The sequence below is a fragment of the Mesocricetus auratus genome, unplaced genomic scaffold (assembly GCF_017639785.1).
Source record: "Mesocricetus auratus isolate SY011 unplaced genomic scaffold, BCM_Maur_2.0 Super-Scaffold_100006, whole genome shotgun sequence".
NCBI classification, from domain to species: Eukaryota; Metazoa; Chordata; class Mammalia; order Rodentia; family Cricetidae; genus Mesocricetus; species Mesocricetus auratus.
The window spans coordinates 24,618,305-24,638,252 of record NW_024429190.1 but is presented as its reverse complement, the minus strand read 5'-3'; the positions used below and the strand labels follow the sequence as shown (position 1 = coordinate 24,638,252).

Below are 19,948 nucleotides of genomic sequence, written 5' to 3'. Positions count from 1 at the left end.
AAATAAATTAATAAATACTTTTTAACTATTTTATTTATTTTATGTATATGAGTGCTCTATCTGCATGTATACCTTTCTAGATGGTTGTGAGCCACCATGTGGTTGCTGGGAATTGAACCCAGGACCTCTGGAAGAGCAGGCAGTGCTCATAAACACTGAGCCATCTCTCCAGCCCTGAATTAAATCATTTAATTAATGAAAAAGAAATAAAGAAAAAGCATACATGTTTTTTAAAAAGTCAAGTAAAAGAGAGCACAAGGAAAGACTACACAGTGTGATGCTCAAGTTTATGTGTTAGAACGAAGCTGGTAACGGTCAGAGATATGGTCAGTCCTCACTTGTGAAGTACTCACCATCTACTCTACTCCATGCAAGGACATGTGCGACTGTAGGGGTGGTATAGCAGCTTGTGGGAAGAGAATCTACAACATCTACTTACACACACGCAACTTACTTTCATAGATCTTACCTATGTGAGGACCAGGCCTATGGATTGAGCATGCTAGCTCTTCATGTACACCTAACTCAACAGAACTGTTGGGAGACTCCCAAGATATAATTTCATTTAATGTCTCAGACTTTACATTTGTTGGCAACTAGTAGGCAGACAGTAAAGGGTTTTCTTGAAAAACAACAACAACAAATTATTTAGTGTTTGTACTTGTGTGTAGGTGGGCAAGTCCCACAGCAAACATAAGTAGGTCAGAGAACAATTAGTAGAGTTGGTTATCTCCTACCATGTGGGTCCTATGAATTCAATTCAGGTTATCAGTTTGGTAGCAGGAGCTTTACCCACTGCTACCCACCTCACCTATCCTGGTGCTCTTATTGCTATTATTATATCTTTATTATTATAGGAATAGACAATAAGCAGAGTCTCATAAACCACCTCTTAGTGCCTGCATTTCAGACTTTGCATGGACCTTCTTTATTTCAACAAAGTACTACATTTTGGATAGTTTGTTTCTTTGGAAATCTGTTTCTTGTGATGTCATATAGCTGCAGGGTTCCTCTGACACTCTAGGGGAGGGTTCTTCCATGACTTTCCCTGGCTTTGTTTGTGTTCTGGCTGTCCCTGACATTCCTTAGGTGGGAGCAGTATCCCTTTAATCCTGCCTCCCCCCTTGTCTGTGTCTCTTTTTACATGGACACCAGTCATTAGAATGAGCATCCATCCTAATTCAGTGTGAACTCTTTTTTGTGACACACACACTGCCCTTATTTATGAAGAAACACACATTCATGGGTAGTGGTGTAAAGTGTCCCTCTGTGTGGGGCAATGGGGTTATGATTCACCCCATACTCACTTCTGTGGAAGAGGGTTTTCCATTGTAGGTCCATGAACATAGGAAGACCCTGTCTGCTTGTCTGCTTTGGGCTGGAAGAGTAGGCATGTGATCCAGAGCTGGCCACACCCTTGGCCATGGACACTGACTTATATGAAGGCTATGTCAACACCAGTCAGTGAGACACCAAGCTGAGGTTTTTGTTAGAATCTACAAAGAAAACCTCTCTGCTGCTAAATGAGTCCACAGTTACTGAAAGGACAGAGGCTGCCAAAGAGTGGAAAGGCCAACTATATATACTGCAACAGGGTCCAAGACTCTAGAACATAGGTTGGAATCCTGGATCTTTCTGTACCTGAATCCATGTGCTTTTCCAATTATGCCAGAAAAACTCTTTACTTCTTTTTGCTTGGGGCATTTAGCACAATATTTCTTTCACTTATGAACAAGAGTCTTGAGTGAAACCATGTCTTTATTCTCTTGCTATGTGCTTTCTTCTCTTATGAATGAGATGTGTTGTACATCTGATAACCATGTACTTGAACAGGCCATTCCCTAGCTGCTCACAATTGAATGTGGATACAGACACAGGCTTTGGACTGTCTTGATTGGCAGCATGAAATAGAAAGGAGCCAGCCTTCCCTGGTTTACTTCTCATTCCACGCATTATTACCTGTACAACCTCAGGCAGGTCCCCTAACCTGTCTATGGTAGTGTTTTCTAATCTTGGAAATGGCAATAGTAACTCTCGTTCAGTCTCGTTTTTTATGAGGTTTTTGTAAGGATTCTGTGAGTTAATATTTATAAAGTGTGTAGGAAAGTGTCTGACACTTCACAACAGCTACTTATCACTATGGACCAGAAACTATTATTCTTGATTTCTGTGTTAAATGAACACTGCTATCTGTATTTTACAAAGAGATTAACTAAAGGTAACAGCAGGGAACTGACTTAACCTAATTAACACAGCAAAGACAGGACAATGCTAGCTCAAGAAAGGAGGGGCTTTGGCACTGGCCACATGGCGCGCCATAGGTCAGAATGAGATTTCAGCAATCTCAATAGCAGCTTGCAATCTTTCGGGATTCTAAGGATTCCCCATGGCAAACAGTGTTCTAGGGAAAAGGCTCCTGGACAGAGATCTTTAAAAAATTTTTAATTTAGTGTGTGTGTGTGTGTGTGTATGTGTGTGTGTGTGTGTGTGTGTGTGTGGTATGTATACTGGCATACACACCATACCATGTGTATGGAGGACAGAGGACAACTTTGTGGAATTAATTATTTTCTCCACTTTACATGGATTTCTGGGATTTAACTAATTCTTGTTGACATGCTTACATAGTAATCACCTTTCCCCAGCTTCCCACTCTGTTTATGTCTCTTTTAAATATTTTATTTCTTTACTTACTTACTTATTACTTTGTGTGTATAGGTGTGCTTGTGTCATGTGGAGATTAGAGGACAATTTACAGAAATGGATCCTCTCCTTCCATCAGTTAGGGTCAAAGTGTTGAACTAAGACCCTCAGTCTTGGCAACAAGCACCCTCATCCACTGGCTTATCTCCTTAGCCCAGGGAAACCTCTAAGTTATCAAATTTTTTGCCACTCCTTTTTTTTTGCCCCATATATAACATCACACCTGACTTGTAATAAATACCCAATGAATCTATTCTTCATAAATAAGTAAATAATTAAATGATAGCTTTTATACATCTCTGCTATGTGATAGCCTGGCCCTAGACTGGGGTTGCAATTTGTTAGGATAGCTCCTATATTTTCATTCTGGTAAACTTTCCACCATTTAATGTACAAAAATATATTGAACATCCACACATGTCAAGCCTCATGTTGAATTTTAAGAGCACTTACTGTATAAAGCTAACTATCATGGGCCCATGTGGAACCTTCAGTTCACATGGCACTGCACAAGAGCAAGGACAGATGTGATAAGGTATGATGGATTATGAGTGTGTTATTAAGATAATTTGGCCAGGATGGCTTCTCCAAATGGGGAAATATCCTTAGTTGAGAACAGCTTATAGCTGCCGAAAATCTAATCATACAAGAACCCAAGAAGAGATAGTTTTAGAATCAAGAGGAAAGAGATTGCTATGTCCCAAACATGAAGTGACAGAAGTGCTGTGGGAAATGGATAGGATGGGAGCAGTGCTGACATGGCTGGAAAGGTAGGGGAAGGACAGAGGTCATGGAGTCAGATAGAGGATGCTCAACTAGCACACTCTTCCAAGTTAGAAACGTGAGACACATTCCAGATGTTCAACCTGTTAAAGGTCAGCTCTGTGTTCAAAGGTCCAAGCCATGGACTCAGATTTGACTACCAGTTCTTCAGAACTGAGTTATCATTACTGATGATGGTCTTTCTTCGTCATTATAATTATTTGCTAGATTTTTATTTCAGTGAAGAAGACATTCATTAGAGAGCAGTCGTGACCACCACAGAAAATGGTATCCAAAGGCATCTTCAGCTTCAGGGATGAGAGATTTCCAAGCTCTTTGATTGAGACCCAGCAACACCTTTCTTAAGTTCCAGGTCAACTGTGCATTTCCATGGGCTGCATAACAGCCAGTGATGCTGTTGCAGAAATTACTTTTGGAACAGAGTCAAAGAGCCTTTCAACAGGCATCATCCAGAAGCAATGAGGGAATCCCATGAAGCCTCTACCTCATGCTCTAAGAGAGGAGTTTAGTTTCTTTTCTTGATGAAATAGTTGTTGGAAAAATAAAAGCAAAAAGCAACACAATAAATAAACAAAACCAGCAACAAATTTCCAAAAGTCAACTTGATGAAGGTTGGTTTCTTTAGATTATAAGATAAAAGAATGCATTGCTTCACGGCAGAGATTCTTTTCTTGATGAAATACTTGTTTTTTTAAAAAAAAGCAACACAATAAATAAACAAAAACAGCAACAAATCTGCAAAATCAACTTGTTTAAGGTTGGTTTCTTTGGATTATAAGAAAAAAGGATACATTCCTTCACGGCAGAGAAATCATGGTTGCTGGAATATAAGTTGGCTGGCCACACTGTACCTGGAGCCTGGAAGTAGAGATTGATGAATGTTGTGCCCAGGGTCTTTTCTCCTTTGATTCAGTCCAGAAATCCAACCCATGAGATGATAGCATCCAGTTTGGGGTAGCCCTTTCCTTTCAGCTAATCTTTTTGGAAACACCTTCATAGACACAATCAGAAGGGTTTCCATAGTGACAGTAAATGTGTGGAGCTGAGTATTAAGATTCATTATCACAGAGAAGTTTTTGATGCATGCTAGGATTTCTCTTGGTGGATGATATCAGTATCCCACAACCAGTTCAGTTCTTTAGTCTGTCTGAATTTAATCTGCCTTCCATCTATCAATCAAGTTGCTTAAGAAAAATAATTGCAGTGTCATTCTGGACTGTGATGGTTAGTTTAATGGTCAACTTGAGGGATTACCTATGTCAAGTTGACCTTCGGCATGTTTGAGGAGGTTACCTTAATTGTCCCAATTGCTAGGGGAATACGCACCCTAAAAGTGAACAGCACCTCCTGGTAGCTGGAAGAAGGAAAGCTCTGCATCCCGGAGTCATCTTGACCTTCACTCTTGCTGATATATTCATCCACTCCATTGTTGCTGGTTCTGATTTCTTTGCTGATGAGAGAATCAGCTTCTATGGGCTTCTAGCAGAACCTGAAGACTAGCAGATCTCCAGGAATACTCTAAGGCCTTTTGCTATAGATTGGGACAGCTTAGGCATGTAGCCTTATAGAATGAACAACTACCAAGTTCTCCGCCTCTCTGGTATGAGACAGCCATTGTTGAACTGCCTGGACCACACTGTGAAAGCCAGTTTAACAAGCCTTCCCTTAGCAAGTACTACCACACTACTTCTATTCTAGAACACTGCCATACACGGTTTATCCAGAACTTAAATAACAATGTACAAGTCTTCAATGGCATGGATACTATTATAACATTGGCTTCATCTCTTTTTTTAATTATTAAAGTGTTATTTTGTAATTTGCATTTTGAGAGTTTTATATCAGAGTACCCTATTTACATTTCCACTCTTGTCCTCCACTCCCACTCCTCTACCTCCCTCTCTTATTCCTGATCACTCAGGCTTAGATTCACCCCTTCGCTGTTTCTACTTCTTCCCAGTTTCCTCTTATTTTTAATGCCAACCATGTTCATTTGCATAGCGTCTCTTCTGCTTGCAATGATGCTTCCAAGCCTTTCTGTTTTGTCTTTTTGAAAGATCCTCAAGTAAGATCACAAGTGTCACCTACCTCATTGTGAAACCTTCTTTGATTTCTGTAGTTGGATGGATTCCTACTCCTCATTTATAAAGCTGAAGATGCATGTCATATAATGCCTTTGGTGTTTTCTGACCCATCTCTAGAGCTGATGACCATTTTCCACTCAAGCATGCTCTTTGAGCTCCATGTTGTTAGTTTATCTTTGTTTCTGTGATTAGTTCATTCTTGTTAAACTCTTCTAATAAAATAATGATTACAACCATACAGTGAAGCCAGATATACTGTTAGAATCAGCTTATATGCATCAGTTTATATTGTGTTACTAAGAACTTAGTAAGAATGCAGGTACCATGATTCAAGGATGTCTGGTGAAACCCCAGTGTTTGTCTTTGAAAACTATACTCCTACCTGCTTTTCCACTGTAAAGAACCAAGATTTGAAGAATAAAGCCTCCATGATCCCCTCGGCTTGCTACTGACACTAGAAAGCAGAGATTGTCTTTATAGGTCTTTTCCCATCCTGCACATTTTTGCTGTACCTTGCATGTACCTGTTAGGCCAATGTGTGCTGAGTGAAAAGGCAGACGGAAGGTGTAAGGCCCAGGCACTGGTAAGGAAGGGCATAGAGGGAGTCATGAAGAAGGATGAGAAAACTAGCTTTTTGAAGAGAACAGTACTGAGTAAAAGGAGCTAGCAAGGATACCAATGAACAGCGGAAAGAGACCAGTCAAGGAAGAAGTTGGGACCTTGGGTGGTGAAGACCCTGGGGGAATGGAAAATAGGGAAGATCCAGATGCCATGAAGCCAAAGGTGGGGTCAACAGCTACCAGAGATGCCAGTCTTCCAAGGGAAGGTGAAGATGAGAACTGGACTTAGTGAAAATCCTTCACTTTTGAAGCTGCAGGGAAATATTTCAGTAGAAGGCATTCTGTGCATTAACGTAAGCAATTTGTTTTAGCTTAGGTTCTGAGCTGAAAGAGCAGGGTGGCTGTTTAGAGCATCTAGAATAACTGTGGGAGGATGTTTCAAATTTAGAAAATTCTCAAAATGCAAAGTAAAATGTACAGAAGCCTGGTTTGAGGGCCATACACAAGTCACTGGCCTTCTATTTGCTCATGTTTTATTGGTATATCGGCACCACCATATTCAATTTTCCTATTTGCACTAAAGGGTAGATGAGTACTTAATTTCCTTCAGTTACAGAGCAGATGGAGAAGACTCAAAGCTGATCCCTCAAGAAGCAGGCAAGGCAAGGAAAGGACAGGACAGAACAAAGGCTAGCAAGTTGATGTTTCAGAGTCAGCATGCATCAGGAGCTGGAGATTGTAGACAGTGAGGCAAGTGGGAAGAGCTAGACTGAGGTTCAAGAGAAAGATCTAGAATGGCTTGAAGGGGGGCTGTGGAGAGCTGAGAGTGTACAGGATGAAGAGTAAAGTCTAGGCCACGAGCCTCTTTACCCCTCAACCTGTTTCCTCATTTCATGAGTTCATACTGCTTAAGCTCCCCCAATGGCTCTCAAGATGAGGAAATGCTGGAGACCAATTAGACAAAGGGTGTGTGAAGCTTGTCACTAATACTTATGCACTACATGATCTTGCAGAACTTTCCTAGTTTTCTCCAGCCTCAGTTTCTGTATCTGTAGTACAGGGATAGTAATGAAATCAGCCCCATAGATCTACTGTGAAAATAACAGAATATTCTACTCTTAACCTGAGTTCTGAGTCTTCAGCACAGAATCTGATGTGAGTAAATTCTAACAATTGGCAGTAAAGTGTCACTTTTCTGTGTAATCCCTCAAAGGATAGAACACAGAAGGGGCATAGTTGACCCAAAGGAAGATTTTTTTTTAAATCTCTCATTGTTTGGTTTTTCAAGACAGGGTTCCTCTGTGTAACCTTGGCTTTCCTGGAACTGGCTTTGTAAAACCAGGCTGGCCTCTAACTAACAGATTCATCTGCCTCTGCCTCCAGAGTGCTGGAATTAATGACATGTACCACCACACCTAGCTTAGCTCTACTCTTAAGTTATTTCTATCACAGCAGGACCTACACTTGAAGTGATGTCACCATTGTTGACCAGTCCTTCTCTGAGGTGTTTCCCTGACAGTCACTAGCTAGGGTAGCCAATCTACTCTGCCGTCTTCGGTGCTGTCTGTGCTCTTTAGCCCCAAAGCTGGAAACAGGTACCCCATAAATATAACCATGCTTGAGCATACAGACAAAGGTTCTGATATTCTTGTGTTTACAAATCCTTAGCAGCATTCGTTTGAGCTACGCTTTATCACTGTCCCCACAAGAGAGCCAATAACTGAGGTAGATTCTGGAGCTAGCCCTATCCATTGTGAAAGTCAGCTGAATAACTAACAATAAATTAGGAAAGGTTAACAGATGGGGCCAGTGGGTTGGCACAGAAGGTACAGGCACTGGCCTCAGAAACCTTGTGATATGTGTTTTTGATCCCTAGGATCCATGAAAATGTGAAAGAATTGACTCCACAAAGTTGTCCTCTGGCTTCCATATGCACTTCCCACCAACATACCATAATAGCATATAAGCTTTAAAAGGTTAATGCAGAGGAGATAATTAAACTGAGTAGAATGATGATGAATGGGTATTTGTAGGTGAAGAAGGAACAAAACCAGAAATTTGTCACACATGAAGGAATGATTATTTCCTTTCAAAGATAAAAGATTGCAAATAAATAAATAATAGTGGACAAATGAATGAATGAGAATAAATGAATGAATGAGAACTCAAGGTCTTCTCCAGCCCCAAGTGCCTGTGTAGAATAAATATAGAGAACCTGGACATTTTTCTACTGTCAATGAGATGCTAAAAGCAAGAACATAGGATATGGTCAGTGTCTGTTTTCTGTGCTAAACATTCTGATTGGAGGAAGGATGGGTTGCAAGCAAGAAGATGACTGTCAACCTGTGGGCAGGAGGCCAGTTTAAAGGCTCTTGAAGGTACAAGGCTTCAAATGGATAGAGGAGGAGCAAGGCTTGGAAAGTTTCATGTGAAGGTTTTAGGTATGAATAGCAAACACTTCTGGTGATAACTGGCTGTGTTTGCAGGAACAACCCAGAGCAAAGCTTGCCTGAATAAAGGAGCACAGCTCTCTGTCTGGATGGGGTTTGATCACTATTGGGCTGCACACACCTACCTTTGACCGTCATACTGAGATGAAGAGGCAAACACAAACTCAGGCAGGCTCTGAGCTGAAGGAATGTCTTTACTGGAGGAGTTTATATGCAAGGAACCATTGGCTTTTGCAATGGCCACCATTCTGAAACATAAATCACACTGAATTTGTTTGAAATCTCTTCTTTAGGACTTTGTGTGTTTTGACAAACCTTGCAGCATATTTGGCCCAGCTTTTGGGTTTGTAATGAAACCTGAAACCTAGCATGATGGCCTGCCTAGGGGTCTCTAGACACATGTTCTGAGCAGTCTTAGAGTAATGCCTCCCCTAATCCCTCCTGGCAAGGGAAGTGACTGTGCTGGGCTGGGCTGCTGGAAGTTTGGAGTGAACTCTGCAAATGTTTCTTGTAGGTGGGAGACAAGACTGATCAAGAAAGCAATTTGGGAACATTTTTACCCCTGGTTAAATTAACAGCACCTATTCCCCTGTTGGCTAGTGACTCTAAAATACCCCAAGCCATGACTGGGGCAGAAAGTTAATTAATCTGCTTATTAAAAAGAAGAAATGTCTCATTTGCATGCATTTGTATTCAGGCCTTGCTTTTTGGTGGTCTTTGCACCGCCCCCCTTCCCTTAATACACCACTGACTTACTAGAAATGAACTCTGTGCCTTTCTATTTTCTGGGGCTGGGCTTTGTTTCAGTGTCATGTATCTGGTTAACCTTAGAGCCAGCACAATTGTATTCTTTTCTAGATCCCCCAGTTCTTTGTAGCAATCCCTCCCACAGGTTATCTCGGGTATTCTTCCAGTTGTCATATATCACAATTAAGATGTATAAATTTGGTCACTCCTGGGAAGCAAAGACCTCATCCTCATCAGAGTTGAGCATGTTACTTGGGAGACAATACATTCAACCTGCAATATCTTACTAAACTGAATTTTCCATGATCATTTTTGTGGGATGTTTTCTCCTTTGCTTTTCCTATTTTATTGGGCAGTCTCCTTTTTGGATTTTTTTTTCTTGTAGAATTAAATGCCCATTGCTTCTTGGATGGATTTTAGATGGCTCCACATTCAAGTCAGGGTGATACTGTTTTTCCTAAGATTATTCAGGAAACCTGAATGTAGGCCCGCTAAAACCACCTTTAAAAGGCTTGACTAAGGCTTTAGGAGGACAGAAAGGGGGTTGGGCATATGGGTAGTTTAGAAGGGGGGTGGGGAATGTTAAGAGGCTAGCTATCAGAAGCACAGCAGGTACAGCCAAAACTCTGTAGGGAGGCAAGAGCCCAGAGGAATCTTCCCAAGGGAGTGAATCACTAGTCCAATTCAGAGGAACCAGAGTGCCAGTGTTGCTATGTTTTGGAGTCATCCTATTTCTGATACATTACAACAGTGTGGCTTGTCAGGGGCGAGAGGCTCAGGCAGTAGATGAACCCACCTCTATGCTAACAAGCTTAGCACTCAGGCTGTGCAAGGTCTTGGCTAGAGGGGAAAAAATTAAAACTCAGCCTTAGACCTCTTGTCAGACTAGGAGGAGAATTATATTTTTGAACTAGTCTACAGTGTGGACAGGAAATGACCTCTTCACCAACTGCTTCTTTAAAAACAAGCAGTGTGCCTCTAGCTATCCAGCTCCCTCTCCTCTCTCTCTCTCTCTCTCTCTCTCTCTCTCTCTCTCTCTCTCTCTCTCTCTCTCTCTCTCTCTCTCTCTCTCTCACTCCCTCTCCCCCTTCTCCCTCCTCCTTTCCTCCTTCCTTTCCTTCCTCCCTCCCAACCTCCAACCTCCGCTCTCTCCCTCTCTGAGCTCCAGCGCTCCCTCCCCTCCCGCGCTCCCTCCCTCCCTCCCTCCTCGCTCCCTCTCCTCTCTTGCTATAGAGGGCTCCCACAGCACTTCCCAGCCAGTGTGTTCAGCCTGCTTGCCTGCCTGCCTCTGTGTGTGTGAGCGTGTGTGCGTGCGTCTACTTTGTACTGTGAAGAACACAGCCCATGTGCTCTGCATGGACGTTCCTGATACTCTGTTAAGCTTGATTTTCGACAAGCAGGCAAGATGTCCAGCACACCACATGACCCCTTCTATTCTTCTCCTTTCGGCCCATTTTATAGGAGACATACACCATACATGGTACAGCCAGAGTACCGAATCTATGAGATGAACAAGAGACTGCAGTCTCGCACAGAGGTAAGTTCTGCAACCTTGGCGTGTGTTTGTGGATTTAAAAAAGAAAGAAAGCAAGAAAAAAGAACTGTGCATGGGCTTTTCCTGGGGTTCTTGGCTGAATTCTAAGGGAAGTGTCCCGCCAGCTACTACCATGTAGGTGGAAATAAGCGCAGCAGGATGAATCCACCGAGTTTGAATGCTGGGTTTCCAGGGACAGTAACTCTTGGAGCTGGGGACAGTTTCTGCCTGCCGGGATCTTAGAATCTGGAAATAGACAAGCCAGCACTTGGTTCATATGCGGGGTCCCTAGAAATGCAGGTTGTTCAGAACTCTGATATTTATAGGCTTAGAGATGGTCCTGTTTGTTGAGATACAAATTGCAAGAGGTTTGTGAAGGTTTGCATCTCTCTCTGTGTCTCTGTCTCTGTCTCTCTCTCTCTCTGTGTGTGTAATATAACATACATATAATTGCAAATTCCAGAAGAAGTCTGTTTTGACCTGCACTTACTTTTTCAAAGTGACTAAAATTGAGGTAAAAGACAAGAGAGGAGCCCTGCCTACTACTCAAAACTCCCTGGAGGTGGGATGGGGGGGGGGGGAACACAGGCACATGTTTGCCTGTTTCGTTTCTCTGTTAAATTCAGAAACAGGTTGATTGAGGAAGTGGGGGGTTCTATGCTTTCTCCCCTCTCTGATGGTTGTGCCTCCCAGTGATTCTACCTTGGGACAGGAGCTGGCTCCCGTCCAAGCCAGCAACACTTCTAGGCATTGGTGATCTCCTCCTGAGCAAGGGGGGGGGGGGGGGGGGCTGAGCCTCCCAGGCAGTGAGCTAGCTAGTCCAGGACTTCTTCAGAACTTTCCAAATGCAAAACTCCAGACTTCTGGCTCATAATTTAAATATTTAATTTTTCTCTGGACTGGCTGAGTGGCAAAGCATGCCACCAGTGCTCATCTGCCTGTAAATTGGGACTTCGTGTTGAAGTGTTTATTGTAGGTGTGTCACAGTCTCTTGAGGAAGTAGAAGTCCTGGGAATTGAGTTTTCTCTGCAGAGTACAAATACCCAGAGGAGTCATGCTACTGAGGTGTTGGGGGAATAAGCTTTGGTAGGTATTTAGATTGAAGGTTGACTTTTAACTCTGAGAAAGGATTCGAATAAGTTTGTATGATAAATAAACCACACTTGCTTTGAATTGTCTGCAGAGTCACAGAGAATTCCTGATGTTCAATGTATTGAATAGGGCTAACAAGATGTGACCTGCTTTCTGATTGGCTAACTGCTGGACAAGAGCTTGTGTTTTTTTTTAAAACCCGTCAGTCTTTATCACTGTTATTTTCTTTACATGTTAATGCACCATGGATGTTAAATATAATTGCTGGCACTGTGACTCTTTCTAGAATCCAGAAGCTCCTGTACAGTGTAAACTCTTATGTATAGAGTGTCTAGCTCTTGGCAGTAAACAGGATTTTTTGTGTATGTTTCTGCGTGTGTGTGTGTGTGTGTGTGTGTGTGTGTTGCATTGCATGTGTGTATTACAGTTTGTGACTTCAAATTCGATCTTTGCAACAGTGTATTGGAATCTTCAGTCCCAGTCTAAGCTATGTGTTGGCAGAGCCTGCTTTCAGAACTGGGAGGATTGGGAATGTCTTACAATTGAGGCTTTCAGTAATTACAATAAAACTTTGAGTAAAAAGACCAACTAACTATGACTATTTCTTTAAAAAAATTAAAGTGACCATATGCCACGATAGCTCAATTCTTGAACACAGAATTTAAAGATGTAACCTGTGCCCAGCTCACTTAGAAAGTTGTTGAAGCCTTGTAGAGGGTGTCTTTCACCTTCCTGTGGGTGCCTCTGAACCCTTCCACAGCCCTGGGTAGTGAGCTTTGAGCTGAGAGACCTCCCTTACACCCTGGTCCCCATACAAATCCCTAAGATGGAATAGATTCCTCACTGTTTCATGTTTGAGATGTTTGGAAAGTGACCCATTAATAGTATGCTTTCCCAAAACGACACATTAATCTTTCTTGAGAGCTAAACCCAGGAACTTCCAACTTTTGGATTACAAACTATGACTTTGAAAGATTTTCTCTTAGTAGAGCAGAAGAACTGGAAGAGGAAAGCTTGCTTTGACCAATCTTTGAGTTTTTAATTCATCCTGACAATAAAGTACTGGAAACTATTTTCAGTGTGTTCTGGAAGTAACCTCCAAACATGTACCCTCTTTTAAGTCTTTTAAAAGTAACTACATAATTACATTGACACATTTGTCTCAGTACAAGAAATTTGTTTTCAAAGCATATAAAAAAGGATAGTAATCATTAATTGCTTCTAATATATATATGTGTGTGTGTGTGTGTGTGTGTGTGTATTCACACCAAATATTAAAATTTGATTAAAATATGTAGTTAGAGAAAAAATAGTATAAAAAAGCTACAGGTAGCTTTACCAATGCTGGTTATTTATAATGCAGTTGTTCTGCAACCTAAATAGGAACTGGCTACTATCACCACATACTGCAAGGCTGACCCATCTGTTCACAATCATAATTAAATAGATTGTTGGCTGATCACTTTTAGAATGTAGACAATACATACAATCATTAGGGTCTCCTCTCACACTCTGTCTCTTGCTTCTTACTATTATATATGCATGGTACTATTTTCTTAGCTCCTACTCTCTCTCTCTCTCTCTCTCTCTCTCTCTCTCTCTCTCTCTCCCTCTCTCTCTCTCTCTCTCTCTCTCTCTCGCAACTTTATATTCTCCTTGGAACTTATACTTAGCTAAGAAGAAATTACAGAAAGTAGTTATAAAGACCACTCTCTTTAAAGAGAGAGAGAGAGAGAGAGAGAGAGAGAGAGAAGAGAGAGAGAGAGAGAGAGAGAGAGAGAGAGAGAGGTAAACTAGTGATAAACTAGTGCAGAACCATGACATTGCTCACTCCCCTTGGGTGGCTCACCCCACAATGTTCGTCTATAGACATTTCTTCCAATTGGACTAATCCTTCAGGTGCTGGGTAGTATTGGTTTAAAGAGCACTGGGTTGGGAGTTGGTCCTATTTCTAGCTTGTTCCTGCCACTCACTATCCAGCAGGCATGGAATCTGGATTTCCTCACCTGCAAATCACCTGCCCTTTCCCTTGTATTTGAAAACTCAGATGGTTTTGCCTTAATACGAGAAAGTATGAAAAACCAGAGTAAAGTCTGCAGACCTTGTGGTGTTTAGCTCAAACTTACAAACAGTAAAGAATCAGTTATTCCTGTAGAAAACTTGAAAACTTGGGTCCTGCCAGGCTTGGTACAGCTGGCGACTGGATAGCAAGCTGGTCCTGGACTAAGCAGGACTTCAATTAACATTTGCTGACTAGCAAACCTAGGCTTCCTGGAGATAAAAGGGGTGAAGAGAGAACTTGCCATGGAAATTAAGACAGCTCTGCATTTGTGAGGAGCCTGGGACCCCCTGAGGAGCTATAGTTGCTGTGGGAATCTGTCCCTGAAAACTCTCACCTCACATCCCCCACGTTTATTTTATTATCTTGAGGCCATTTAATTCCCTACTGTTTGTAGTAAAGCAAGAGTTTAAGAGATTGGACCTAACTTCTTTGGGAAGGAATACGAGCCCATTACAATGTAGACAACAAATACTCAAATCTATTTTAACTGTGGATGCCGGTGCCAGGAAATAAAATCTCTTTGCCACATTAGCACTTTAGGAGATTTGGATACACGTGTGAAGTCCCCGCCCCACCCTCACCCACTTCTGAACTAAAATGAAAAGAAACTTTTAGCTCTGTGGCACTGTGTTTTCATGGGCAGTGGAGAAAGGGTTACATCTTCCACTTAGCACTCTTCCATAAATTGACCCCCATGTTTTCCAAAATCCATTTATTTAAATAGCTACACTATGCAAATTTCTTCTGAAAGAACACGACTACACAGTTATGTAGTTTAATTTAACATGGTGCAGAGACTCCAATCAGATAGGACATTAAAAAATTTTCTTCTAAATATTTCAGGATTTGCTCTGTGAAAAGCAATACCCTAAACAAAAACAGCCATTAAAAAAAAGTCCTGAAGTCTACCCCATGAAAGGCAAATACAGGTGTGCTGTTTTAGGGTCTTAGTGAATAGGAATTGGAGTGGAATTTAGGCTGATGTTGGATTATCGCAGAATTTAAGTCAGTTCATGAAGCTGACTTACACAGTTCCTTATTACTGTAGATATGCTTTCCATGTCTTGTTCCTTCAGTGCCAATGGCCAAAAACTGCTTCCATTCCAAAGATGTTTTGAACTCTATGGTGTTCATGTTATCATTGCACTGATTTTAATAAGATTACATAAAACACCAGCAACCTGTAGTATCCTTATGCTTTGTATTTTTTTCTTTTATCAACACCATACATCCTATTGCAAATGAGAAAACAGTGACTACAATGGAAAGCAGTTCATAGGAGGTTTTTATTATAATTATAGTGTTTAGTTTTACACTATTTAATACGAAGGCTTCACAATGTTTGAAGATCTTGATATTCAAATCTACTGTTTTTCAGCCTTCCTCAATTCAACTCTGAATGCCCCTAGGGAAGGGTGAGAGGGGAGGGGTGTGTATGTGTGTATTTGTGTGTGTGTGTGTTTGTGTGCTTTGCCTTCTTGTATTTCAGCTATATTTGTATATACTTAGGTACAGGGTTCCAGGTTGTAGCACCACATTGATGTACAGAAAAGCTCAGTACCCTTGCTGATTTGGATGGATCCTGGTCTCAACATTAGCTAGGTTGGATAACTAGAAAAGAAGAAAACTGTTGTAATACTTGGGTGATCTCTACTCCTAGGAATTTAGGAGGAAAACTCGCCAGTACCCTGAGCTACATTATATGAAAAATTTTCAATGTTCAGACAAAAAGAAAAAGGACTGCCCCCATTTTCTGAAGGAGGTTGCAGAGGGGTGGGGGAGGGGCTGGTATTAATGACAGCAGCCATTTTGAAAATGTTAAATGAAACCAACAGTGCAGGTTTGAAAATGGGAACTTTCAAACTCCTTATGTTTTAAGTCACTTACATGGCCTCAGAAAACAAACTACAGTGCTCTTGTACAGAGTTCTTTCTCCTGCCCCCACCCCACCCCATTTTCTTACTATGGGAACTGTTTTTAATTAAAAATTGCTGCAAACTAACTATTTGTTGGAAGCCAAGGAGAAGAAGAAAAAAAAATCTTTCAACTTCCAGTCAACACAGATTCTTATCAGGTGAAATCAACACACATTTATGAAGTAGGATTTAAACATGATGTAGATATTTGAGCACTTACTTTTTTGTTTGTGTTTCAGAAAGGAATTAATTTAAATTGTGTGGAGAATGCTGCTGTAAGTCTTTTATTGCAACCATCCCCATTAACTTATTTTTCTGAAGGAGAACAGAGCACTCTTTTGGGAGTAGACAAACAGAACATAAACCAAACAGCTACAAACATCCCCTTTTTGTAGCTATGGCATTTTGTTTTTTGTTTTGTCTTTTCATTTATTTGAGCCTAGAGTTTTGTTTTTGTTATTATTGTTTTTTTTTTTTTTTTAAGACAGGTTTTGTTCTGTGTAGTCTTGGCTGTCCTGGAACTCATTCTGTAGCCCAGACCGGCCTTGAGCTCAGAGATCTGCCTGCCTCTGACCCTCAATGCTGGGATCAAAAGTGTGCACCACCACTACCCAGCATTATGTTTTCTTTTAATGTAAATTCTGGCAACACCTATCAGAACACAGACAAATTTGAATACTTAAAATTCAGTTATTCCTTCAAGAATTCCCATTTTTCAGGCAGTGACAATATCAGACTCTGGGAACACAGGCTCTGGAAACGGAGTGAGGCCCTTTCTATCCTTTAGAAGCTGGTGATTAGGTGATGGAAGGAGACTTAGGGACCTACCGGCTTGGGGAGGCACCATGACAGATGTGTAGTAATATATCATGGGTGTCTGCGGGCAGAGAAGGAGCACCCTGGAAGATAGTTGGGGAGATTGTTACCAGAGAAGGAGCACCCTGGAAGATAGTTGGGGAGATTGTTACTATCATTTGTACTGTGTTTACTTCTTTCCAACAGTCTTTGGTGAGGTAGGTGTTAACAGCTACGTTTCTGCTGAGAAGTAAACTGGGAAGGAGAGATGCTTAAATCATTTGTCTCCGGTGGTCCATTGACTGCCACTCACTTTCTGGGGTCCTCCCTCTCTGCCACAGCACCTCCAGAAATAAGGTCTGCCAGCAGGCTTCTCATTTGACCTGCACAAACTTTTAATGTCAATGTTTTTTTTTGTTGTTGTTGCTATTGTTTTGTTTTGCTTTTTAATCCCAGGATGACTTCCTGAGGTGACATAGAGAGTAGCTACAACATATAACATACATGACTCTGATATGAACTGCTGTAGAATAAGATTGTAAGAGACCATCTGAAAGGTCAGGAATGGAAAATATACCTGGGCTATTGGAAAAGACTAAATTGTGTGCCTTATAAAAAATACTTGATGAGTTCATTTTACCAGATGGGTCTCTGAAACTGTAAACTATTATGCATGGCCACTCGATAATTTTATTTATTTATTTGTGCTTAAAGTACATCTACTTTTCTCTCTAGTGGTTGACTGCCAATGCTGATATTTGTGCTGTCTTTTTTGTTTTGTTCATTGTGCTTTGGGGGACAATGTCTTAATGTATATTGCTCTGGGTGCTCTCCTACTCATTATGCAGACCTTGACTGACCTTGAACTTGGATCAGTTTTCCTGTTTCAGCTTCCTGAGTACTGTGATCACAGGGATGCCCCACTAGGTCTGACTCTGGGTTAATTTAAACGGTAGCAGAATGAGAAAAGACAAGATTCCAGTTTTGATGGTTTCTTGGTTGGCAAGAGAAGACAATATATGTATTAGGAGATTAAATTGGAATTCAAATTTGGCATAGCATGGGATTCCTTTGCAGATAATCAATTCAGAATAGGAGAAGACTAGGAGGAACAATTCCTATATTCGAGTTTCTTCTTATCCTATCTAACCCATTCCAAAACTGTAGCCATTGTGTCCACTGCTGATGCCTGTAGTTCTCTGTGGGAGAAGAGGGTTCCTTCCCAAACTTGCAGCCCTCTTTGGCTGCCTTAGTCTTGATGGTAGACATCTGCCTCTGACTAGACATAAGCTGAGTCTTCTCCTTTGACTTTCTGTTGTACTGGGTATGCATGAATACTAGTTCTCCCTTAAGAGATAAGGAATTGAGGACAAGACTGCTTAAGTCCCCACAGGAACATTCCAGGATCTCCAGTGACTGGGCTTTCTGCCTTCTCACAGACAGTCAGGTTAGCTCTGTTCTGGCTGTGCATACCCTGACTGACCACACCCTCTTAAAGGATCAGCCACAGCCTGCTTTTAGATCAACCCCACCACATTTCCTCCTCTTCCTTTGAAGTTTCAGCCTTCCAATTAAAAAAGAAAGCTAAGGATTAGATAGTGGCCAGACCCTTCTCCTGGTGATGTTATGGTTGCCATTGTCACTTTTCTGGAGTCAGGTGACCTGTGCTTCCAGATTCCAACTCCACAGCACAATCATTTCTCCAAACAACATCCAGCTGGTATATTTTGTGTTTCCCTAGCACCCAGTAGAGGCTTCTAAGAGCCTACTCCAGCTTTAAGACCAAGCTACTTATTCCTTTCCTTTTCCAGAGGATCTGCTCTTCAGTCTGTTAATTTTCTCAGTTGCTCAGCGGCTAATCTCAGACTAGGTCACCACCAGTCTCCTACAGAATAACCTACCACTAATCGGAAATCTAATCTAGGTCAGAATTTGCCAGTGTCCTGGTCTTCTTTACAGATCAATTTCTTATCTCAAACAAACAATGGAACAGGAAGTGTGGAAGTCTCAGACAATAGGATCTCTGATGATTAACTTAAGTGTCCCCTTCCCAGAGGGGTGTTCCTTAATCTCCCTCAAGGTAGGGCCATTCTGGTCATTCTTCCTGTCACAAGCCATCTTCATTTGCTTCACAGGGTTCTTTGTAAGCTGATATTTGCTGCTGCTGCTTTTACTTCTGCCCCCTTCTCCTTCTCTTTGTAATCATCTTCATAGTTTTATTAATTTTTTGGGAATTTCACATTATGTATTTTGATCATATTCAACTCCCACTCTCTTCTTAACTACTCCTGCATACACTTCTTCATCCCCTCCCAACTCCTGTTCCCACACTTAAAAATTTAAAAAAAGGAATCAAAACAAAGCAACAATAAAAAGTTCATCAAATTTGTGCTGACTTTGTACTCCCAGGTATGAAGTTACCTAATGGATTGTCCAACTACAGGGATGCTGGCATCCTTCTTTGTGTCTTCAGTTTTTGCTTGCCATGAAAAATATAAGAAGCTCTGTGGACACGGATGCAGTTGTAGTGTTTAATCATTTTGCCCACCCCCACTATATGTGGATGACATGTTGATGAAGGAAATTAAATTGTTTTGCTACTGTTTAGGGTGACACAGCATTTGCCCATAAACTTACACAACACAGATGCATGAAGTTCCAGTTGGAGATGGCTCTGTGAGCCTGTCAGCCTGGGAGACATCGCTGCCTGTGGAACATGATAAAAAGAGATCATCTCTGTGAGCCTAGGTGGTGTGAGCCTATCTCAAACCTCTTGGCTTTTGATTAAAAATAATGTTAGTGATCCTAGAGGTCTTTCTTGATATGTCCATGACTTTGTCCCCCTCTCTTTCACACCTCTGATTTTCTTCCCTCCTCCTGTTCCCCCTCTCCTCTTCCACTCTTCCCCCCTCTTCCCATCTCCCTCTCTTCTCCTTTCTCTGGTTCTACCTAAGGCCCATAGAAATTTTGTCTCCTAGATCATTTTGAATTTGTAGATCAAGGGCCACCAAAGAAGTCACCTGAAGTGATTTGCACAATTGAAAATATGAATAATTACATCAGTTTATGGTGTTCTGGTCTACAATAACACCGTATTTGCTAATTACATATGATGTGTGTTTGGGGAGATGCATATCTCAATCATGTTAATGTTTAGCATTTGTATATATGTACAACTTCTCAGGAGGACAGGATAACAGATTATTGTTGTTGTTGTTATTT

General features: G+C 41.3%; 1 protein-coding gene across 10 annotated transcripts in view; it reads left to right on the top strand.

Moving 5' to 3' along the window:
• Positions 1 to 10,498: 10,498 nt before the first annotated feature.
• Ldb2 (LIM domain binding 2) overlaps positions 10,499 to 19,948 on the top strand; it is a 340,208-nt gene continuing 330,758 nt past the window's right edge. For 3 of the 10 annotated variants that reach the window (XM_021226422.2, XM_013112544.3, XM_005068798.4), the window contains exon 1: positions 10,500 to 10,864. In XM_021226422.2, coding sequence (XP_021082081.1) covers positions 10,733 to 10,864 — 132 coding nt within the window. In that variant the 5' untranslated portion in view covers positions 10,500 to 10,732. Of the gene's footprint in view, positions 10,865 to 19,948 lie in introns of all 10 variants that reach the window. The other 7 variants (XM_040747051.1, XM_021226421.2, XM_005068797.4 and 4 more) reach the window with 5 other exon arrangements.